General features: G+C 40.7%; 1 protein-coding gene across 1 annotated transcript in view; it reads left to right on the top strand.

The window, feature by feature from the left end:
- NTF3 (neurotrophin 3) overlaps nt 1-6,837 on the top strand; it is a 54,212-nt gene extending 47,375 nt beyond the window's left edge. The window contains exon 2 of the mRNA XM_010575326.1: nt 5,799-6,837. Coding sequence (XP_010573628.1) covers nt 5,799-6,593 — 795 coding nt within the window. The 3' untranslated portion in view covers nt 6,594-6,837. The remainder of the gene's footprint in view (nt 1-5,798) is intronic.
- The last annotated feature ends 11,278 nt before the right edge of the window (nt 6,838-18,115 follow it).

The following is an 18,115-nucleotide window of genomic DNA, read 5'->3' as shown; positions in this document are numbered from 1 at the left end:
GTATCTCACAGTACTAGGATTTCATTATTTTCACAGAACATATTAAATGACACTTCAGTATTCAGCTGTGTAGACTGTTCAGAGACTGATCAAAATAAAGCAATACGGATTTCTTTTTTAAATCACCACAAACAAAACAAAACTAAACAAAGCTTTCCAACACTATATAAAGTGTTGAGTCTGAAAAGAGCAGAAAGCGATTTGCCAGAGTCTGTTGGGGATTTAATTTATTGATGGAATCAATAAGTAAGATTATTTACTTCTCCTAAATTTAGGCCTTCCCTGAGACACCTAGATTAGACAGCATTAATACTCTGCTAACACCACAGTCATAGGCAGGAATACAAACCATTAAAATAGAGTAAAGCTAAGCTACAGTTGAAAGATGAAACAACTTTGCAATGCATGAGCTTTTCTTTTCTATGGTGCTTGCTTTCACCCTCTGTGCCACAAATATGAGCCATCTCTAAGTCAAACCCATTTAGTGCAAATTAACAGCCAACTCTGTATTGCCAGAATATACTGGTTTTCCTGCCAGACTGTGACATGTGCTCCAACAAATCCTCTGGACAATTCAAAATACCTAATTGTTACTTGGTTCTACTCCTTGTTCCTTTAAGGATCTTCTTTGCTTCTGTTGCCATGTTTGCAATCACTTTTGAAAGCCAGGATAGTATCTTTGAATAAGGGGGCACTAGCACTATGCAAAGGGACCAACTCAAAGTGACTAACATGTCTTCCGACCTCAATGTCCAGTGCTTTTCCAAATTGCACGTAGCAGTGTTTTTGAGCACATTTAAAAGCCGATTTGAGCCGTGTGCTCCCCGCCCACTTTTTAATTACCTCTAGCAAGAGCTCAGAGCATCCAAGGAGCATCCCAACATCTAGAAGGGCACACAGAATAGCACAGCACAATAGAAGAGCTGACCCAAAGCTTCTCAGTGGCTGAAGGAAAACAACTTTCTGGAATACGTCAGCAGCCCTTGCTGAACTCTCAAGATATGGAATAGAAAAGGAATTGGGATATACAGCAGGAGAGAGACAGAAAACAGGGTGGATATCGCAGCAGCAAGACTATGTCAGGCTGCTTATGCCCACCCTAGGTAGCTACCTACTCTCCGTGGCGTGGGCACAAAGTGAGACGAGTAGTCTCCCATTATGTCCAGCCACTATTGAGTCCTCAGTCAAATGACGAGTTCGCCATGAACTGATAGGTCAACAAGGGATACTTTTTGATGTGAATCCAGAGAAGGTGCTGGATTAATTCTGCTGGTTTCACACTATATGAACTGTTCTACAACCACATGGCTTCTAGGATAGGTATGCAGTAAGAAAGACGTTTATGCTCATTCAAATGGATGTGTCATTATATCCAATATATATTGAAGATCCATTTAAGTCATATGCTGTCATACACCTTAATGTTGACTAGGCTGTGTGTCACAGCTGACCTGACAGCCCATGGAACAGAAACTGAGCTCAGGTACCAGCATTAATAATCTAACACAATCAGATATCAGGCAGAAATGAAGTGGAAGCAGTAACCAATTATGGTCTTCTCTATTTGCATCTAATAACATTAATTCTGCTCATACAGGACTTGGGAGCATGCTGCTGGGCTGTGCTCTTATTCTGAGGTCACCATGGAAATGCTTGCCTACGCCTATTTGGGACCCAGGCCCCAAATAATCTAGTCTGTACTTCCTGTAGGAGTGTAAATAGTATTGTGTCCATTTCTAGGACCATTCATCACACTTACTTGACCACAAAGAGTCCACAAAGACAGCTAAAATGAACATTTTCAGGGATTTTACATGTGGAAAATTTCAAGAAATACCTTGAAGAACAACATAAATATCTCACAGTCATCAGCTAACTAGAAAAAGGTTTGCCTGAACAAAATCTGTCTTTCTGCCTGAAATGCATCATTTTAATTTTAAGAATTTGTAATGAGAGAACAGAAAAATTCATGTGAAGGACTAAATTTTGGGGAATTTTTATATCATTCTCCAAAAGGCTGAAGAAAGAACTATTGCTATTTGTGCTGGAGTAGCTTCTGCTAAGGTCCATACAAGCCTGTACCCCAGAGGCCTGGAGGTTAAGCCAGTTTTCTCTTAGGCAGGATACCTCTGTTGAAATCTTGCCTCTGAATGCAAGTCTCCTCTATAGGTAACTTATGCACTGGCCTATACTGAGTAAGCATTTTTTCCGTTTTGTGAATTGCATTGTGTAACTTTTGAAGCATGTCCAGAATATCAGAATTATTTGCTTTGAAAATATGAAAACATAAACATTTTAATGTTTTTACATTTTCCTCTCCTTTTTATCGATTTAACAACACACAAAAATGGTACAAATTGCAAATTACCTTCAATTTAGACAGGCACAAAGTTTCAGTTTGGGCAAAGAGCCATTTATCAAAAGCAATATTGCCCAGCCCTATGAACCCTACACTTTTAATGTGTCTTATACTCAAAATAAAGCCAAGGCCATAAACCAGCTGCAGTTTCCCAATGACGCCCATTTCTCCTAGCTAGAATAGTGCCTTAGGCATATTCTGAGGTGCTGGACTTCAGGCCCAGCCTGACAATTTCGAGTCATGGACTGGAATTTCTGAACACACCACTTATGAACCTTACAGGTGAACTATCTTGGAAGAACTCACTGAAAACTGTAATCTTACTAAGCGTTTGCATTTACTTTCCAAACTTGGTTCTGAAACATTTTTACTTTTGCAGCAAATAATTTGCAAAGCACAAATCAAACTACAAGTCGAATTTTGGAGTGGTTTAACACCCTTCCCACCAAATCCACAAGACATTTTACTTTAGGTTCAGAAAAATACTTTTAAACATTTTTTTCCATTAACAGGATTCCTCCATGGACAAGAAAATTAGAGCTTATTTGAACTGCTTTAATTCTGAGGTCCCCAGCCCTTCCTTGTGTGCAGCATGACATTAAAGAGAGTCTGCAGGAACTCCAGTCTTACTTTTCCCACCTCATCACCTGCTCCAACTCGTGTATTTTGCTAGTGCCACTTAGTTTTGAAACTAAGCAGACCAGTGATTACATGCAGCTGCATGCTGGCATGAATAATGCCTTCAGCTTTTGGGCTGAGCATTGTCAGAGTTTTGCTCACCATCCTATGGACTTGTGTGTCATACTGTGTGTGGGTTAGCTCTTCTGAGTGCTGTAAGAAATCTGCTGAATGACGTCTGTTTTATAATATTTTTACTGTTTTTAAAAGCAAATAATTAACTGAGGGAAGACCAAATTGCACAGGAAGAGGTCTTTTTATATGGTCTGGGCTCTGAGATCCATCTACATTAAGTTTGTATTTACTTAGGTATGACAGTAATTGTATGGTAACTGAAAATCTTAGATTTTTTTTTTTTTTTCCAAAGCATAACATTGCTGCAAGCAACAGTCTAGATTTAGGTGAACTCATACTGTGACAAACTGAGAATGGAGAAAACACATTTCTTGTCCATAAAAGGACAGATCACACATCCACAGAGGGTAGCTCTGATTTTGCTGCAGTTCCAAACTATGAAGTGGGGACTCACTGTTGCTAAAAGGAGTTTTACTTAGAGTGGATAGAGGATTCTCTAGTAATAGTTTTTTCCCCCCCCCCCCCCCCTTATTATACAGAAAATGGTTTGCATTTTTAAACAGAAAATGGTGATTTTTTTTCAGTGGAAAATTTTCTGTTCAAGAGGTCTGATATTTCTGCAAGTTCTTCTGGGAAAAACACAGAGTACCTAGGGTGTCACCAGCAGGTCAAGGGAGGGGATCGTTCCCCTCAACTCAGCACGGGTGAGGCCACATATGGAGTGCTGGGTCCAGTTCTGGGCTCCCCAGTACAGGAGAAACAGGGACATACAGGAGTGACTCCACGAAGATGATTAAGGGACTGGGGCATCTGTCATATGAGGAGTGGCTGAGACAGCAGGGGCTGTTCAGCCTGGAGAAGAGAAGCCTCGGGGGGATCTTATCGAAGTGTAGAAATACCTGATGGGAGGGGGTAAAAAAGATTGAGCCACGGTCTTCTCAGCGGTGTCCCATGAAAGGACAAGAGGCAACAGGCACAAACGGGGTATAGGAAGTACTACTGAAACATGAGATATTTCTATTTATTTATTTACTGTGAGGGTGGTCAAACACTGGAGCAGGTTGCCTAGAGGGGTTGTGGAGTCTCCATCAATGGAAATATTCAAAACCTGACTGGGAACAGCCCTGTGCAAGCTGTTATAGCTGACCCTGCTTTGAGCAGTGAGATTGGACTAGATGATCTCCTGAGGATCCTTCCAACTCCATCTGTTCCGTGTTCTGTAACTCTGTGCCTCCATCCCAGAGTACTAGTGATCTGACACATGGTGGATACGTTTGCAGTGCAGGAGAATCAAGTTCAAGACTTTTCTGAGTTACTCGAAGCAGTACTACAGCCAGGTTTTACCACGTGGTATGAGAGTTCTCTAACATGAGTTTAATATTTTCTCCTTCAATTCACTATTTGTACAACAATTTTATAAAATAGGTGTGCTTCGAAGTGAATCTTCTGTGCTTTAGTATTTTACATTGAAAATTAATTTTGTTTAAATATAAGTGCAAATACAAAATATACAGGTATCCTCAAGGAAAAAAGCACCTCCTTAGATGGATGCTCACAGTTCTCAACTATGCAAACAGGATGACAGAAAGATTGAAAAAGAAATGACAAATGAGCTTCTAGAACGTGCTCAGAAGCTAGAATTACAAGGACACTACAAGAATCCATATGAAGCAGTGCATGGCAAAGTACAGTACAAAGACAAAGCACACTTTTAAGTCCAGTTTACAAAATCTTGATCTTGAGTTCATTTTGAACTTTATGAACAAGATTCTTCCTTTTTGGGGGGGGGATGGGGGGCAAGGAGAGGGGAGGTGTCCTCCATCTGTCCTTGAACATTTCTAACTACTGCAAGTTTAATTCCACTTTATATAAATGTAATGAAGGAACTTCATTAAAAACAGCAAAACCCCCAGGCCCCAACCCTGCAAACAAGCAGTGAAAAATGGTCTGTGGATCCATCTGAATTTCCCACTTGTATTAGAGAAGCCTAACCACTGCTTTCTGAAGTTCAAAACATAAGAAACCCCACTTTGCTGCTTGACTGCATCCTTTTCCTTCAATACTTTTCCTTATAGCACCAGAGAGAGAAAGAGAGAGAAAGAGCTATTGAAACACAGTATTTATTTCCTACTGCATGATGATGCTCTTAGGGTAAAGTTAAACACAAGCCATCTGATGAACAGGAATTTGATGGATCCAAGAGATCTCAACACACGAAACTTGACAACACTTAGCAAAGTCAGAACTTCTTCACTTTACACCATTAGATAGTCTGCTACTCTGTATAATCGTGCAATTTTGAAACTAAACCACTCTGTAGAATAGACTCTGTGAAAGTTACTTGGCTGGCCTCTGCTGCCAAGACTGGGACATACTATCCCAAGAGCTACCTACTTCTGTAGAGAAAAGGACCTAACTGACATATAAGCTACTATGCATGGAAAGAGGAAAAGTAAGGTCATCCTGAAAAGTGCATGAAATCTAGATAAAACACTGGAAAAAAAAGTCAGAAAAGGGTTGCACTCATTATAAAGTATAACGAAATAATATTGTCAAAGAAACACATAGCCTATCTGTATCCATAAAGTGCAGATGTTATAAAACCAGATCCAAATTTTCATGTTTACAGCCTCTAGTAAACTTCCCTATTTAAATGTTTTTATGTTGACTGTCTGTTTCTTTGCAGATCTTACAGGTGAACAAGGTGATGTCCATCTTGTTTTATGTGATATTTCTCACTTATCTTCGTGGCATCCAGTCTACCAACATGGATCAAAGGAGTTTGCCAGAAGATTCAATAAATTCTCTTATTATTAAACTCATTCAGGCAGACATTTTGAAAAACAAGCTTTCTAAGCAGATGGTAGATATTAAGGAAAATTATCAAAACACGGTGCAGAAAGCAGACACTCAGCAAGACATAGATGAAGATGAAAATGTGAAATCAGACTTCCAGCCAGTTATCTCAATGGATACAGACCTCTTAAGGCAGCAGAGACGCTACAACTCTCCCCGAGTCCTCTTGAGTGACAACACGCCGCTGGAACCGCCGCCACTGTACCTCATGGAGGATTATATTGGAAATTCGGTGGTGGTGAACAGAACCTCCCGGCGGAAAAGGTACGCGGAGCACAAGAGCCACCGAGGGGAATATTCCGTTTGTGACAGTGAAAGTTTATGGGTCACGGACAAATCCTCTGCGATCGACATTAGAGGACACCAGGTAACTGTTCTGGGAGAAATTAAAACAGGCAACTCTCCAGTTAAGCAATACTTTTATGAAACGAGGTGTAAAGAAGCCAAGCCGGTAAAAAACGGCTGCCGCGGCATTGACGACAAGCACTGGAACTCCCAATGCAAGACATCCCAAACTTATGTTAGAGCACTGACTTCAGAAAACAATAAACTGGTAGGCTGGAGATGGATAAGAATAGACACCTCCTGTGTGTGCGCATTGTCAAGGAAAATAGGAAGAACATAAATCTGCATCTCTTTGCTATATAAATTATTACTTTAAATTATATGATATGCATGTAGCATATAAATGTTTATATTGTTTTATATATTATAAGTTGACCTTATTTATTAAACTTCAGCAAATCTACAGTATATAAGCTTTCTCTCTCAATAAACAAGAGCAAAGGGTGTGTGCCTCTGCTGTGGGCAACTCCGGGTTTTTTTAGACTATGTTTGTGACACTGCTTGTTGGCAGCATACCGTAACCTTACTGTAAAATCTGTGTAAAATCAGTATTTTTCATTCAGTATTGTCAAGCCAGTGACTGTCATTTAGTAAACTTGTTAAAAATCAGATTAATGTCAAGAGTTGTGTACATATTTATATTCCTCACTCTATACATTCACATTTAATTGGATGCAGTGTTGACTCCTCATCGCCAAAACAGAAATGGACCAAAATACATGCTGTAGGCTGCAGATGATGTCAACATTACCAGCGTCAAGTAGCCATAAAATACAGTTTATGTGTGTTATGCCAGTTTTGCCAATGAAATGACCATTTTCCCTCTGTTAGCATTTCACAATGACTGCTAATAATCCAGCAACTTTCATTTGTTTTTGAAGCACATTTGGTTTTCAACTGTTTCTAATGGTGCCAGTTTGTCATAGAAAAAAAATATGAAAAAAATCTGAAATATTTGTAGCAGAAAGCTACTGAAGCCAGGAAACAATCTAAATGGATCATTAATATAATACATAAAAGGTGATTTCTTCAGAATTTACTCTTTATTGTGATCAGCCTCTTGCTCCTCACACAACTCAATTATCTTCTGCTTGCATTGTTGGATTATTCCTCTCTGTCTGAGTTGTTAAATTAGAAACAAACCTGGTGGTGTCTTAACCTTAAAAGAGCTCTTGGCTTGCAAGTTGTAGTAAAGATACAATATCCTGGTATGGATATCAAAGCCACACACCCATATGAAGCTGTTCTCCTCAGCCACCCGTTCCTCATTTTTCACAGAGGGAAAAATGTGTAGAACTGCTCAACAAACCTGGTACCTTTCATAGGGACATGAAATAATAGATCTTTCTGAGCAGTATGGTGACTAAAATCCAGGTAGTCCGTAGTTATAATGAAGTTCTTCAATTATACAGGTGAGTTGTTACTTAGGACAGACAAATGTACTAGCATATATATACCTCAAACTCTGTATTGTCATGTAGCTCCACTGGGGACTAATAATTACACTACTGGAAGAGATGGTCTATTATACATTAGCTGTATAATGCCCTGGATGGGATCCCACTCCCATAAAAGTAAATGAGAGTCTTGTCACGGCTATCAACAGAATTAAGATTGGACTGCGTACGTTATCTGTGTCTAGCTAGATCTTAATACAGAGGCAGGGCTGAAAAATGCCAGCCATTCAAAAAGCATTATAGCTGTAGCGTGTCTTAGGTTTTTACACTACAGCTTTCACTGTTGTAGCGTGTTCAGCATCACAAATGAAAACGAGATCAGAGCACTCAAAACCGAGGTTGCAGGATGCCTTTGTTCATGCAGCTTTCACTACTGGAGAACCAACTTCAAATCCGCAACAGGTCCTCAAAAGCAGCAAATTGTGTGGTCTCCCCTAACCCCTCACAGAGAGCGTTACACATAATAAAACCACCGGAGAACCGGACAGGTCGCTCATGAGGCCAAGCACTGGAACAAGAGTGCCTCTGAACGCCAGGCTGGAGCGTGTAGGTATAATTCTACAGGAGAGGCCACACACAAAAGTTTTGAGAACAATCTTAATTTTCAACATGCGGCCAGGGTATTTACCTCACAGGAAATATCATCACCTCGCAGTACTAAATCATAACTTTGCTTCAAGCAATAATAACTTCAGAGATTCAATACCAAGGCAATCATTAAAAGGAAAGAGAGGATGTAATGTAACAAGGAACTCAGTGTCAGATAGATCCGACTAGAATTTTTCCAGTGTTCTTCTTCCTTGGCAAACTTTTTAAAAAAATCCTCAACAGAGCTTTTGCTATTTTTACTAGTAGGAAAGTTTAAGTTTCAACTAAATTCTTCTGCTTGGGGGGACAAGCATATTTTTCAGAGTCCTTCCCCTCTGATATATTTTGCAAGTTAAAAGCCTAATTTTACACCCTGAATTCCCAAATAAAGATCATTTTCAGATGCTGTGAGTAATTGAGAGCAGATATTGTCACAGATCATTAACTTCAGAGATTGCCATGCTTCAGTATGCCAGATAGGTCTATCGCTGTATGAGAAGAGGAAGTCAGAAAACTAACTTAGCTTGGTTAAATCCCAGTAATCGGAAACTACCTTGTTCCTCTAGTGTGGATGCCACACTTGTTTACATCACTGTAAATCCAGAGAAATTCTACTGAAGATAGGTGAGAAAATGTAGGTTTATAGTAATGTAAACAACATCAGAGTTGATCCTAATGCCTTTATTTCTGCTCACTGAAAATCGAGGGAAGTTCATTATTTATAGGTTCAAAGAAAACAATTTGTCATTTTCCACTGCAAATCCAGTAACAGAAACTGGTCTGACTCCTAAATTTACCAATGCACCAATTATTTTACAAGCAGCCAGGAAAAATGTATCAGGGTAAATACAATGCCTGTCATCTGAAACACATTAAATGAGAAAGAAGCATGGTGCGTAAGGTTATTAGATCGGCTGCCTCTTTCCCACCCCAGTATAACAATGAACGGAAGTGTTACCCTCTGGATCTGATCCAGTTTCCACTAAAGTCAATGGAAAAATTCTCACCTTCTCCAGTGGAAGCTGGATCAGGCCCCGAGCAAAGAAAAACCTGCAGATCTCAACCAATGAGCAGAGCAATCACACACATCAGTTACGCGTTCTTGTAAATCCTGTATATGCATAAGAAGCTGTATAATTTTGTAACAAGTTTGTAAACGCCTGTAATAAATTTGTTAAGGCCTAATTCTGTTTTCACTGTAGCCGGGGATGGTTTTATTGTCAACTTCAGTCATGGCACAATGAATTCCAAGTTCCTATCCAACTTTTTTGTATGTGTGTTAAGTAATTAAGCAAAATATTCAGCTTGCAACACTAGTTTAAGTATTCAAAAACTCACTCCCATTAGGCAGCTCAGATGCTCTGTCAATAATGTTTTGCCAATAGATCATTATAAACACACATTTTATTTAGCTTTTCTCCCAAACGACCGAATGCTATTCTGAAATTGCCTGTCTGTGTCAAACTGTATTTTCTCCATTTTTTCCCCAGTTTTTTTACAGTCCATTTAGTAACAGTAAAAAATGCTCCACTGAGGGTTTGGGAAACCATCTGCATTTATTTTATCACCTTTGAACATGTGTTCAGGAATGAAGTCTGTGCAGCGAGTTTACTGCTACCAAGAGATTTGTGCGGCTGCACCAGGAAGAAACTTCGACTGGACTATACGGAGTGTGCTCAAAACCACTCTGCTCATACTCTGTTATTTCAATGCTTTAGCAATCAGAATCTTTCGCTCAGCTATACATTGTGTTTCTGCAGACAATACCAAACAGGAAACAAGTCTGATTGGGAGTTCCAAAATTAAAAATTTAATGATAATGACCTGCTATTTCTGACCTTTCAGCAAATGCATTTGCGCAGCAAAGTAAAGCGCAGAACCATTCATTTCATTTAATAGAAACATTGTGGCAAAATCAATGGGATTCTGTGTTCTCCACACTTGGTGCGCGTATGTAATTCATCATGCATGGGGGGGGGCGACGAAGAAGGAGGAGGAGGAGGAGGAGAGGATAATAAGCACTACAGCTTGTGAGAAGTAAAAGGCTGTGCTCTGGGTTGGAGCATTTTAAAATGTGGAGGGGTTGTTTTCTGAAATGCTTTGCCTGTATTTTGTTACAGCAGATGGCAGAATGACGAAGCAAGCACAGATGTGGTGTAAAAAAATCAAGCAATATAAGGATAACAAAAACTTTCCTGGGAAAGTCAGCCATTCGCTACCACTGTAGGTCCGTGCAGTTCTGTGCAGGTTATTGCAGAGCTCAGAAATGACGCTCCCAGTTAAATTATTTAACTAACCTCTGTGGCAAAAAATGTATTTTTTCCTGAAACTTATTACATTCACAAGCTAGATAACTTTCTTTTTTTTTTTTTTCCTGTAATCACTAGCTGCTTTGGTACCTCTGATGAACAGCAAATGGTAATGCTTTCCATGAAGGTCCCCAAATATAGATATTTCCTTGGTTTTACTGCTGAGCTTTGAAGCCAGCGGCACCTGAAAGCCATACTTTCACTACGGAACCGGCCTTTTGATGTCATGACCTCATGTTTCCGGACATTTTGATCACAGGGTCCTATTCTGGACCCGTTAGCCACACAATTAGGTGAGATCATGACCAGGCTGCTCTAAATAATGCCTGAGAAGCAGCTGTATGCACAGCGGCCAAGGACCAAAAAGAAAGTGAGCAGCCCTACACTATCTTTATATCCACCTTCTCAAATCTCCTGCTCCGCTTTCACTCCTGAGCTGCAAGTTGCATGATCAAGGGCTGCATAATCAAGGGTTCATGCTTCATGCATGTCCAAGGGTTGAGATGCCTAGTAGACCTTTGACAGAAGGACAGTTTCTCAGTTCGCATTTTTTGCCTGCCCAGAAGCACGCCTTATGTGAATCTGGATGGACCTTCTGTAAAAGGGTGTAGTGGTCACAACACGTCTGCTGTCCCCTCTCTAAAACACAGCATGTTGTTACTGTTTACATGTGTCACAGGGAGGAGAGAGCATCATTGATAGACCAGCTTCGTTATTTGTAAAATACATTGAGACCATTTGACAGAAAACACTGATGTGTCCAGGGGAGGCTGCTAAGGAAGAAGGTAGGATGTTTCTTTTCTCCAAGCAGAAATATTTCCACGGAGGGTGGGAGAAAAGGAAAGTAGGTGCTGAAAAAAACAGGGAGTCATCGCTGTTGGGTGGCAAACATCTTACAGAGATTTAGGAAAGCAAGGGAGAGAGATTGTTTAAAAATAACCTCAGATGAAAGGCTCCTTCCTGCTATGAAAAGGGTTAAAGAAATACCATTAGATCATCTGAAACATGAATTCAAAAGGAAAATGAACCTCTATTAATTGGGGTCAACCCCACTGTGTTGATTAGGAATTAACTATGCTCACTGAGCACAGATGATGAAGTCTTGCTCTCGGTTAGCCCTGTGCAGCCCCTGTTGTCAGCACTTAGGACTGTGAAGCTGTTAAGTGAGGGCAGAATTTGGCTCAGAAGGTATTAAATCCAAATTGAATGCATAAGGGGGAGCCTAAGTTGAAAGCATTATCCACCACACGAAACAAGCCAAGGTTTTAACATTAGTGTCATAAAAATTGTTCATTACTTTGTCTAGTTCCAGGGATTTAAGTTTTAAAATAAATTTTGAACTGTCTGATATGACCAGTACACATATATTTAGCAGCAATTTACAAAAGGAAAAAAAGCTGTAAATGGAAGTATGCAGTAAAATATTGTGTCTAGCACTGTAAATAACTTCTGTTGATTCTTATTTATGTTCTCAGTGTCTGAGAAAGGAATTTTAATACAAATCTTGGTTTTCTTTTACACATGGTATTTTGTATAATAAGCACCTCAACTTAACTGCTTGTAGATGTTTGCGGTGTGCAATCTTTGTGGATAATGGAGCAGAAATATAGCTCTGAAGTTGCTGGGCAATGTAAAAATTTTAAGTCCCACGTTTGTACAGTAGATAGTTAAACCAAACATGTGAAAGAGACAGAATCTGCTTCTCAGGCTCAAAGATTAAATATGTTTTAAAATATTGAATGGCAGCTTTTGTCACGTTATTACAAATACCTTGAGTCAGATTCGTATGTGATGCAGCCACTGCTCATATGAAGTATAATTTTTTTAATCTTCGTTATTGCACAAATCTACTAAATGTGATTCCCATTAAGTTCAGAAGATAGAAATTTGCTCATTTCTACACTGCTGACAGAGCATACACCATAACCCCAATATAGGAGCCAAATCACAGGTCAGAACATGATCCCTGAACTTATGTCCTGAGGAAAAATCTTCCAGGAAGGAAATTTTTCCATTCTGCAGAGAGACCTCAGCCGCCACAGTCACGGTGCCTATGCCATGATATGACAAGGACCTATGTTTGAAGTCTCGAGGAGGTAGAAACTGGCTGACTGGAGAGCTGAAGGGTAGAAGAAGTAGCATGGGTGGGGCAATAACTATTACATTGGTTCCTTGAAAATAGGACCCCTCAAACACATAAAATAGACTGTACAGCCATCATGATTCTCCTGATCTCAGGATCTGACTCAGAGGCACATATGCCCTAGGTCAATAATCTTGGCCGTCTCGGATTCCTGAGACTTGGCGTCAGGACGTGGTACTTGTCCTAGGCAGGGGTAAAGGTGAAAAAAACCCTTCTCCCACTACAGTCAGATAACGGCAATTATGTAAAAGGGAATTCTCATGGGAACAGTTTTGTCTCAAACTCCCATGACTTTTTGTTGTTGGTTTTTTTCCCACAGAAATGGAAGATACAGGTTCCTGAGAAAGGCCTGCTGCATGTAGTTTTCTCAGAGGGATATAAGGACGCTGGAGAACAGAAGTTAGAAAGAGGAAAGTTCTCCTTTAGTGGACTCAATTCAGAGATCTATTTTCCCTCCAGGTTCCCTCTCACTGTGCTGGTAGTTCACTAAAAAAATATGTGGTGAAATCTTCTGATGTAGATCCCGCTGCGGAGAGTATTTATATGTGGGTGGAAAAGAGGAGTACCGCAGTACCGTGACTGGATTGAGGAGAGGAGCTCAGCAGTCTTCATGGCTCCTTCCTCTCTTCTTCTGAATGCCATGGAGACTGGGGTGTGCCAGTGGCACAAAAATAGAGAGCAATAACAGTATAGCTGCACAACACACTTCCCCATTCACAACGGCCAGGCGAAGAGAGCTTGGGGTCAACTCCATCATCTCACAGGCTGATCCTGGGACAGGTCCTTCGTCTCCTCCCATAGAATCTTTGAGGAGAAGGATCCACACTGTCACTATGTAAATCAAGTTTAAGAATATCAAGGCAATCCTGCAGTGTTTTGAACCTGGTTCACACAAAGTGAAAGACTAAAGAGGAAGGTAAAGGGGGAGGGGGGGTAGCAGTATTTACTCTTGAACAGTTTCACTTGCATCCAGAATGTACAGAAAAAAAAATCTGAATAGTGGAAAGTGTTTCAGTCATCTGTATAGTTTTGGGGGGAACCACCACACATACAACTAATAAATACTTAACTTTATTCTGATCTCATGCAGGTTTAATGTCTGACTTCAGTAGGATTAGTCCCAGTTTTTACTGAAACAATAAAGCCTGGAATTATGCCTGGGACATTTTAAAGCAGGTGGTGAGCTCTGTACTTGATCAGCTTCTCAATTTCTGTATACCATGTAGCCACTGCCTGCGTCTACATGATGAATAGCAATCAAATTATTTAATGTGATAGATTACAGGGGGCCTAGACTTCTATGCTGTAGCAGCTTTAAACTACATCTGGCTTGCATGGAGGGATATTGTTGTCAGATCTCAGACTGATTCAGTGCAGCTCACCAGGTAAACCCAGGGGCTTTCCATCGCACCAGCTAAATAGTCTCCCCTGAGAACCACCGTGCATAGCATTCAGAATTAACTTTACTTCTTCCTTCAGGTGTAACTTCATTGGGCCTTCTTTTGCTTGAAGAAATGATGAGAAAGAAGTAAAAGTTAGATTTTCAGGTACTGGCATTCAGAATTAAATTCTGAAATCCGTAACTATTGTTAACACGAGAAACACTGGAAAATTAAGTTAGCATGTGCACACTACAAGCTCAGTGAAGACGCTCTTGTTCAGAAATAAAACTGCTTTAGACAACAGCAATCTAGTCTCAGCTAAAACAATGAACCCAGTCCTGCTGAACAGAGGTACCCGCCTGAGGTTTTTCTAATTTACCAGAAACTTCACATTTTGGCTTTTCCAAGCATTTTTCAGTAAGCAAATATTGAGTATAATTAATGTGATAACTTTTACTACATTGGAAACACTCTAGAACTGCAATCTGAAATAATCTGAAATGATTCATTCTGGGTGAGCATCACATTCTGAATTTTGTAGCCTTTACCAGCCCTCAGTAATGACTCAATTTGCAGACTAGGGCATACAGCTTGACTTTGTGGGCTTGGAAACCCTCTTGGAGACATTTTTCTTCATCTGCTTTTCCATGACGTCTTCATAAATGCAAAAGATTTTACAATCCCTAAACAAAATCTGAAGTGTCCGCTTCTGTCAGCCCTAAAGTCATTCATTATTCCATGAAGCATTGACTAAATATTCCATTGCCCCAAGCAATGACCTACTCAGTGGGAACAGTGCAGGCTCCGTAAGTGAAGAACTACAGCTCAGGAGATGTGAATGCAGCAAATAGCATGAAAGTTGATACCAAGAAATTCACTGGAAAGCCAAAACTGGAATCTAATAAGGACAACAATAGGAGAGTGAAGCAGAAGCTGAGAAGAAAAAAAAAAAACAAAACCAATGAAAGTTTGTATTCTAAAGAAAAAAAAGATCAGCTGGCCTTTGATAATAGCAATAATTATTTCTTTTTTTTTTCTCATAGGGTTCATCCCTCTCTGATTACTGCCTTGTAAAATCCATTCCTTTCCCATGAAAACTGAAATTCTGCTGTCAGGGAGATTTTTGTGCTTAAAACTTGTAGTGGGTCTCTGCTAATAATCTCTGTGGGAGTGGTTTATAGATTCATTCTTCAAGAAAATACACAGTCAGGATTTGCTGAGAGCCAGTTCCATAGCTCAGGCTGCATTTAAGTGGATTTAGTTCACTCAGCCTGCTTGCATAGGTCTTGATCTAAAATAGCCCTTAAGCATATGCCCAATTTTAAGAGAAGAATAGCTGTCTTGAAGTTGGTAAGATTAACCCTGTGCTTAAAGCTAAGCGCATCGTCAAATTTTTTTATGGACCAGGGTAATAATAAGGTTCTTTAGTGATTTTATTACTGGAAATAATAGCGATTCACTAAAAACCCAAATGGAACAAGTATATGAGCAAACCTAGTAGTTCCCATCCCATAAATTTTGCTTAAAATTCCTAGGGAAAAAAAAAGCACAACAGGTAATCTGTAAACATTTAAGACCTGATCCAAGGTCCATGGAAGTTTGTAAAAAGCTCCCAAAATTTCCAGTGGGTCCTGAATTATGTGCTTAATGATTGAACCATGATCAATAAACTGCCATGGATTTATAGGATAAAGAAAAGAACACACCAAATAAAACTGATCATTTGTTTTTTTAAATCAAAGAACAAAATTAGCAGATAAAGTAATATCTAGAGTGCAGTAAAGCATTTGGCAGTACTTCAAAAATTCTTACTTAAAAAAGTCATTCAGATAGACTTGGATATAAATGCAGTCACCTGGACGGGGAGCTGGGGAAAGGAATATGAATTGCATGCAAAGATAACTGGAAATGTGCTGAACCAGGGGAAGAAGTCATTCAGTGGGTAACTGCAGAGACAGCTTTAGACCTGGGGTGAAATTATCACTGTCCATGTCACCGACAAAGATGTTAAAGAGCACCGGTCCCACCACTGACCCCTGAGGAACGTCCCTCGTCACTGGTGTCCGAGTAGAGAGCAGTGACGAGCAACGTTCCTCAGGGGTCGGTATTGGGACCAGTGCTGTTTAACATCTTTGTTGGCGACATGGAGAGTGGGATCGAGTGCACCCTCGGCAAGTTTGCCGATGACACCGAGCCGTGTGGTGCGGTCAACATGCTGGAGGGAAGGGATGCCATCCTGAGAGACCGTGACAGGTTTGAGAAGTGGGCCTGTGTGAACCTCATGAGGTTCAACAAGGCCAAGTGCAAGGTCCTGCACACGGGTTGGGGCAATCCTAAGCACAAATACCGGCTGGGCAATGAGTGGATTGAGAACAGCCCTGAGGAAAAGGACTTGGGGGTATTAGTGGATGAAAAACTGAATATGAGCCAGCAACGTGTACTTCCAGCCCGGAAAGCCAATCGCATTCTGGGCTGTATCAAAAGAAGTGTGGCCAGCAGGTCAAGGGAGGGGATTCTCCCCCTCCCCTCTACTCTGCTTTCATGAGACCCCCACCTGGAGTACTGTGTTCAGCTCCGAGGCCCCCAACATAAGACATGGACCTGCTCAAGTGGGTCCAGAGGAGGGCCACAAAGATAATCAGAGGGCTGGAGCACCTCTCCTATGAAGACAGGCTGAGAGAGTTGGGGTTGTTCAGCCTGGAGAAGAGAAGGCTCTGGGGAGACCTTGTAGTGGCCTTCCAGTACTTAAAGAGGGCCTACTGGAAAGATGGGGAGGGACTCTTTAACAGGAAGTGTAGTGATAGGACGAGGGGTAACAGTTTTAAACCGAAAAAGGGTAGATTTAGGTTAGATGTCAGGAAGAAATTCTTCATTGTGAGGGTGGTGAGGCCCTGGAACAGGTTGCCCCAAGAGGTTGTGGCTGCCCCATCCCTGGAAGTGTTGAAGGCCAGTTTGGATGGGGCTTTGGGCAACCTGGTCTAGCGGAAGGTGTCCCTGCCCATGGCAGTAGGGTTGGAACTAGATGATCTTTAAGGTCCCTTCCAACTCAACCCAGTCTATGATTCTATGATCTATCAAGACCACCTTAGTGACTTAGGTGCCCACATCACATGTTTGGAGGCAAACTGCATACTTCCCTTCAAACGAGGGGTTTGACAGCAGCACTTTCTAAAAGGTGCTGAGGAAACAGAAAAGAAAATGTTTTGCATAATAATTTGAGATTCCTTTCTCCTTGCCTAGTGACTCTTATTCATATAGCTGCTTAGAAGGCTGCTACAACTGCAGATGAATATTCTAGTCACATGCCCAAAAAATATTCCTTGACATTCCTCTGAATTTATCACTCCTACCTTTAGTATACCCTATCCACGACTTAAGCTAGTTGCTACAATGAGGTCCTAAGCCCTTCTGAGTCCCTGGTAGATGGCTCCAGCAATTTATGGAAGATTTAAAGCAAACACGTGGAAAGCTGAAGGATTCCTCCAGCATAAGACTGCTTATCTAGAATTTGGACTAAAATGGTCCTTGCCATTGAAGTAACATTTCTTCTCCCTATATAGTAAGAGACCTAGGAGTACGGTCACCCCAAGCAAGGAGGAGCATTTTTGCCTTCTCATACTGTTTTGCTGAATGTACATTGTATACCAAAGAGAAGAAACTAAGCATCATCTACTTACAAATGGAGTGTCTTATATGCAAAACAGGTCCTATTTTCTTGCTTTTCTACTTCTGTTGGTAGCTGGGCTCAGTAGTGCCTTAAACTCAGAGTCCAAAAAAGGTATTGCTTCCTCTATTAGAAGTGATTGTTGCTAAACTTGGGTGGCAGAAAGTGGGACACAGACCTGCAGTTTTGCCACCCCAGTTCACATTCATGAACAAACATCAAGGTGCCTGACTAGGTGCTGTGGGACCAGGGCATACAC

This window comes from Haliaeetus leucocephalus, unplaced genomic scaffold (genome assembly GCF_000737465.1).
Source record: "Haliaeetus leucocephalus isolate CR32 unplaced genomic scaffold, Haliaeetus_leucocephalus-4.0 Scaffold473, whole genome shotgun sequence".
NCBI classification, from domain to species: Eukaryota; Metazoa; Chordata; class Aves; order Accipitriformes; family Accipitridae; genus Haliaeetus; species Haliaeetus leucocephalus.
This window is presented reverse-complemented; position numbering and strand designations above follow the sequence as displayed.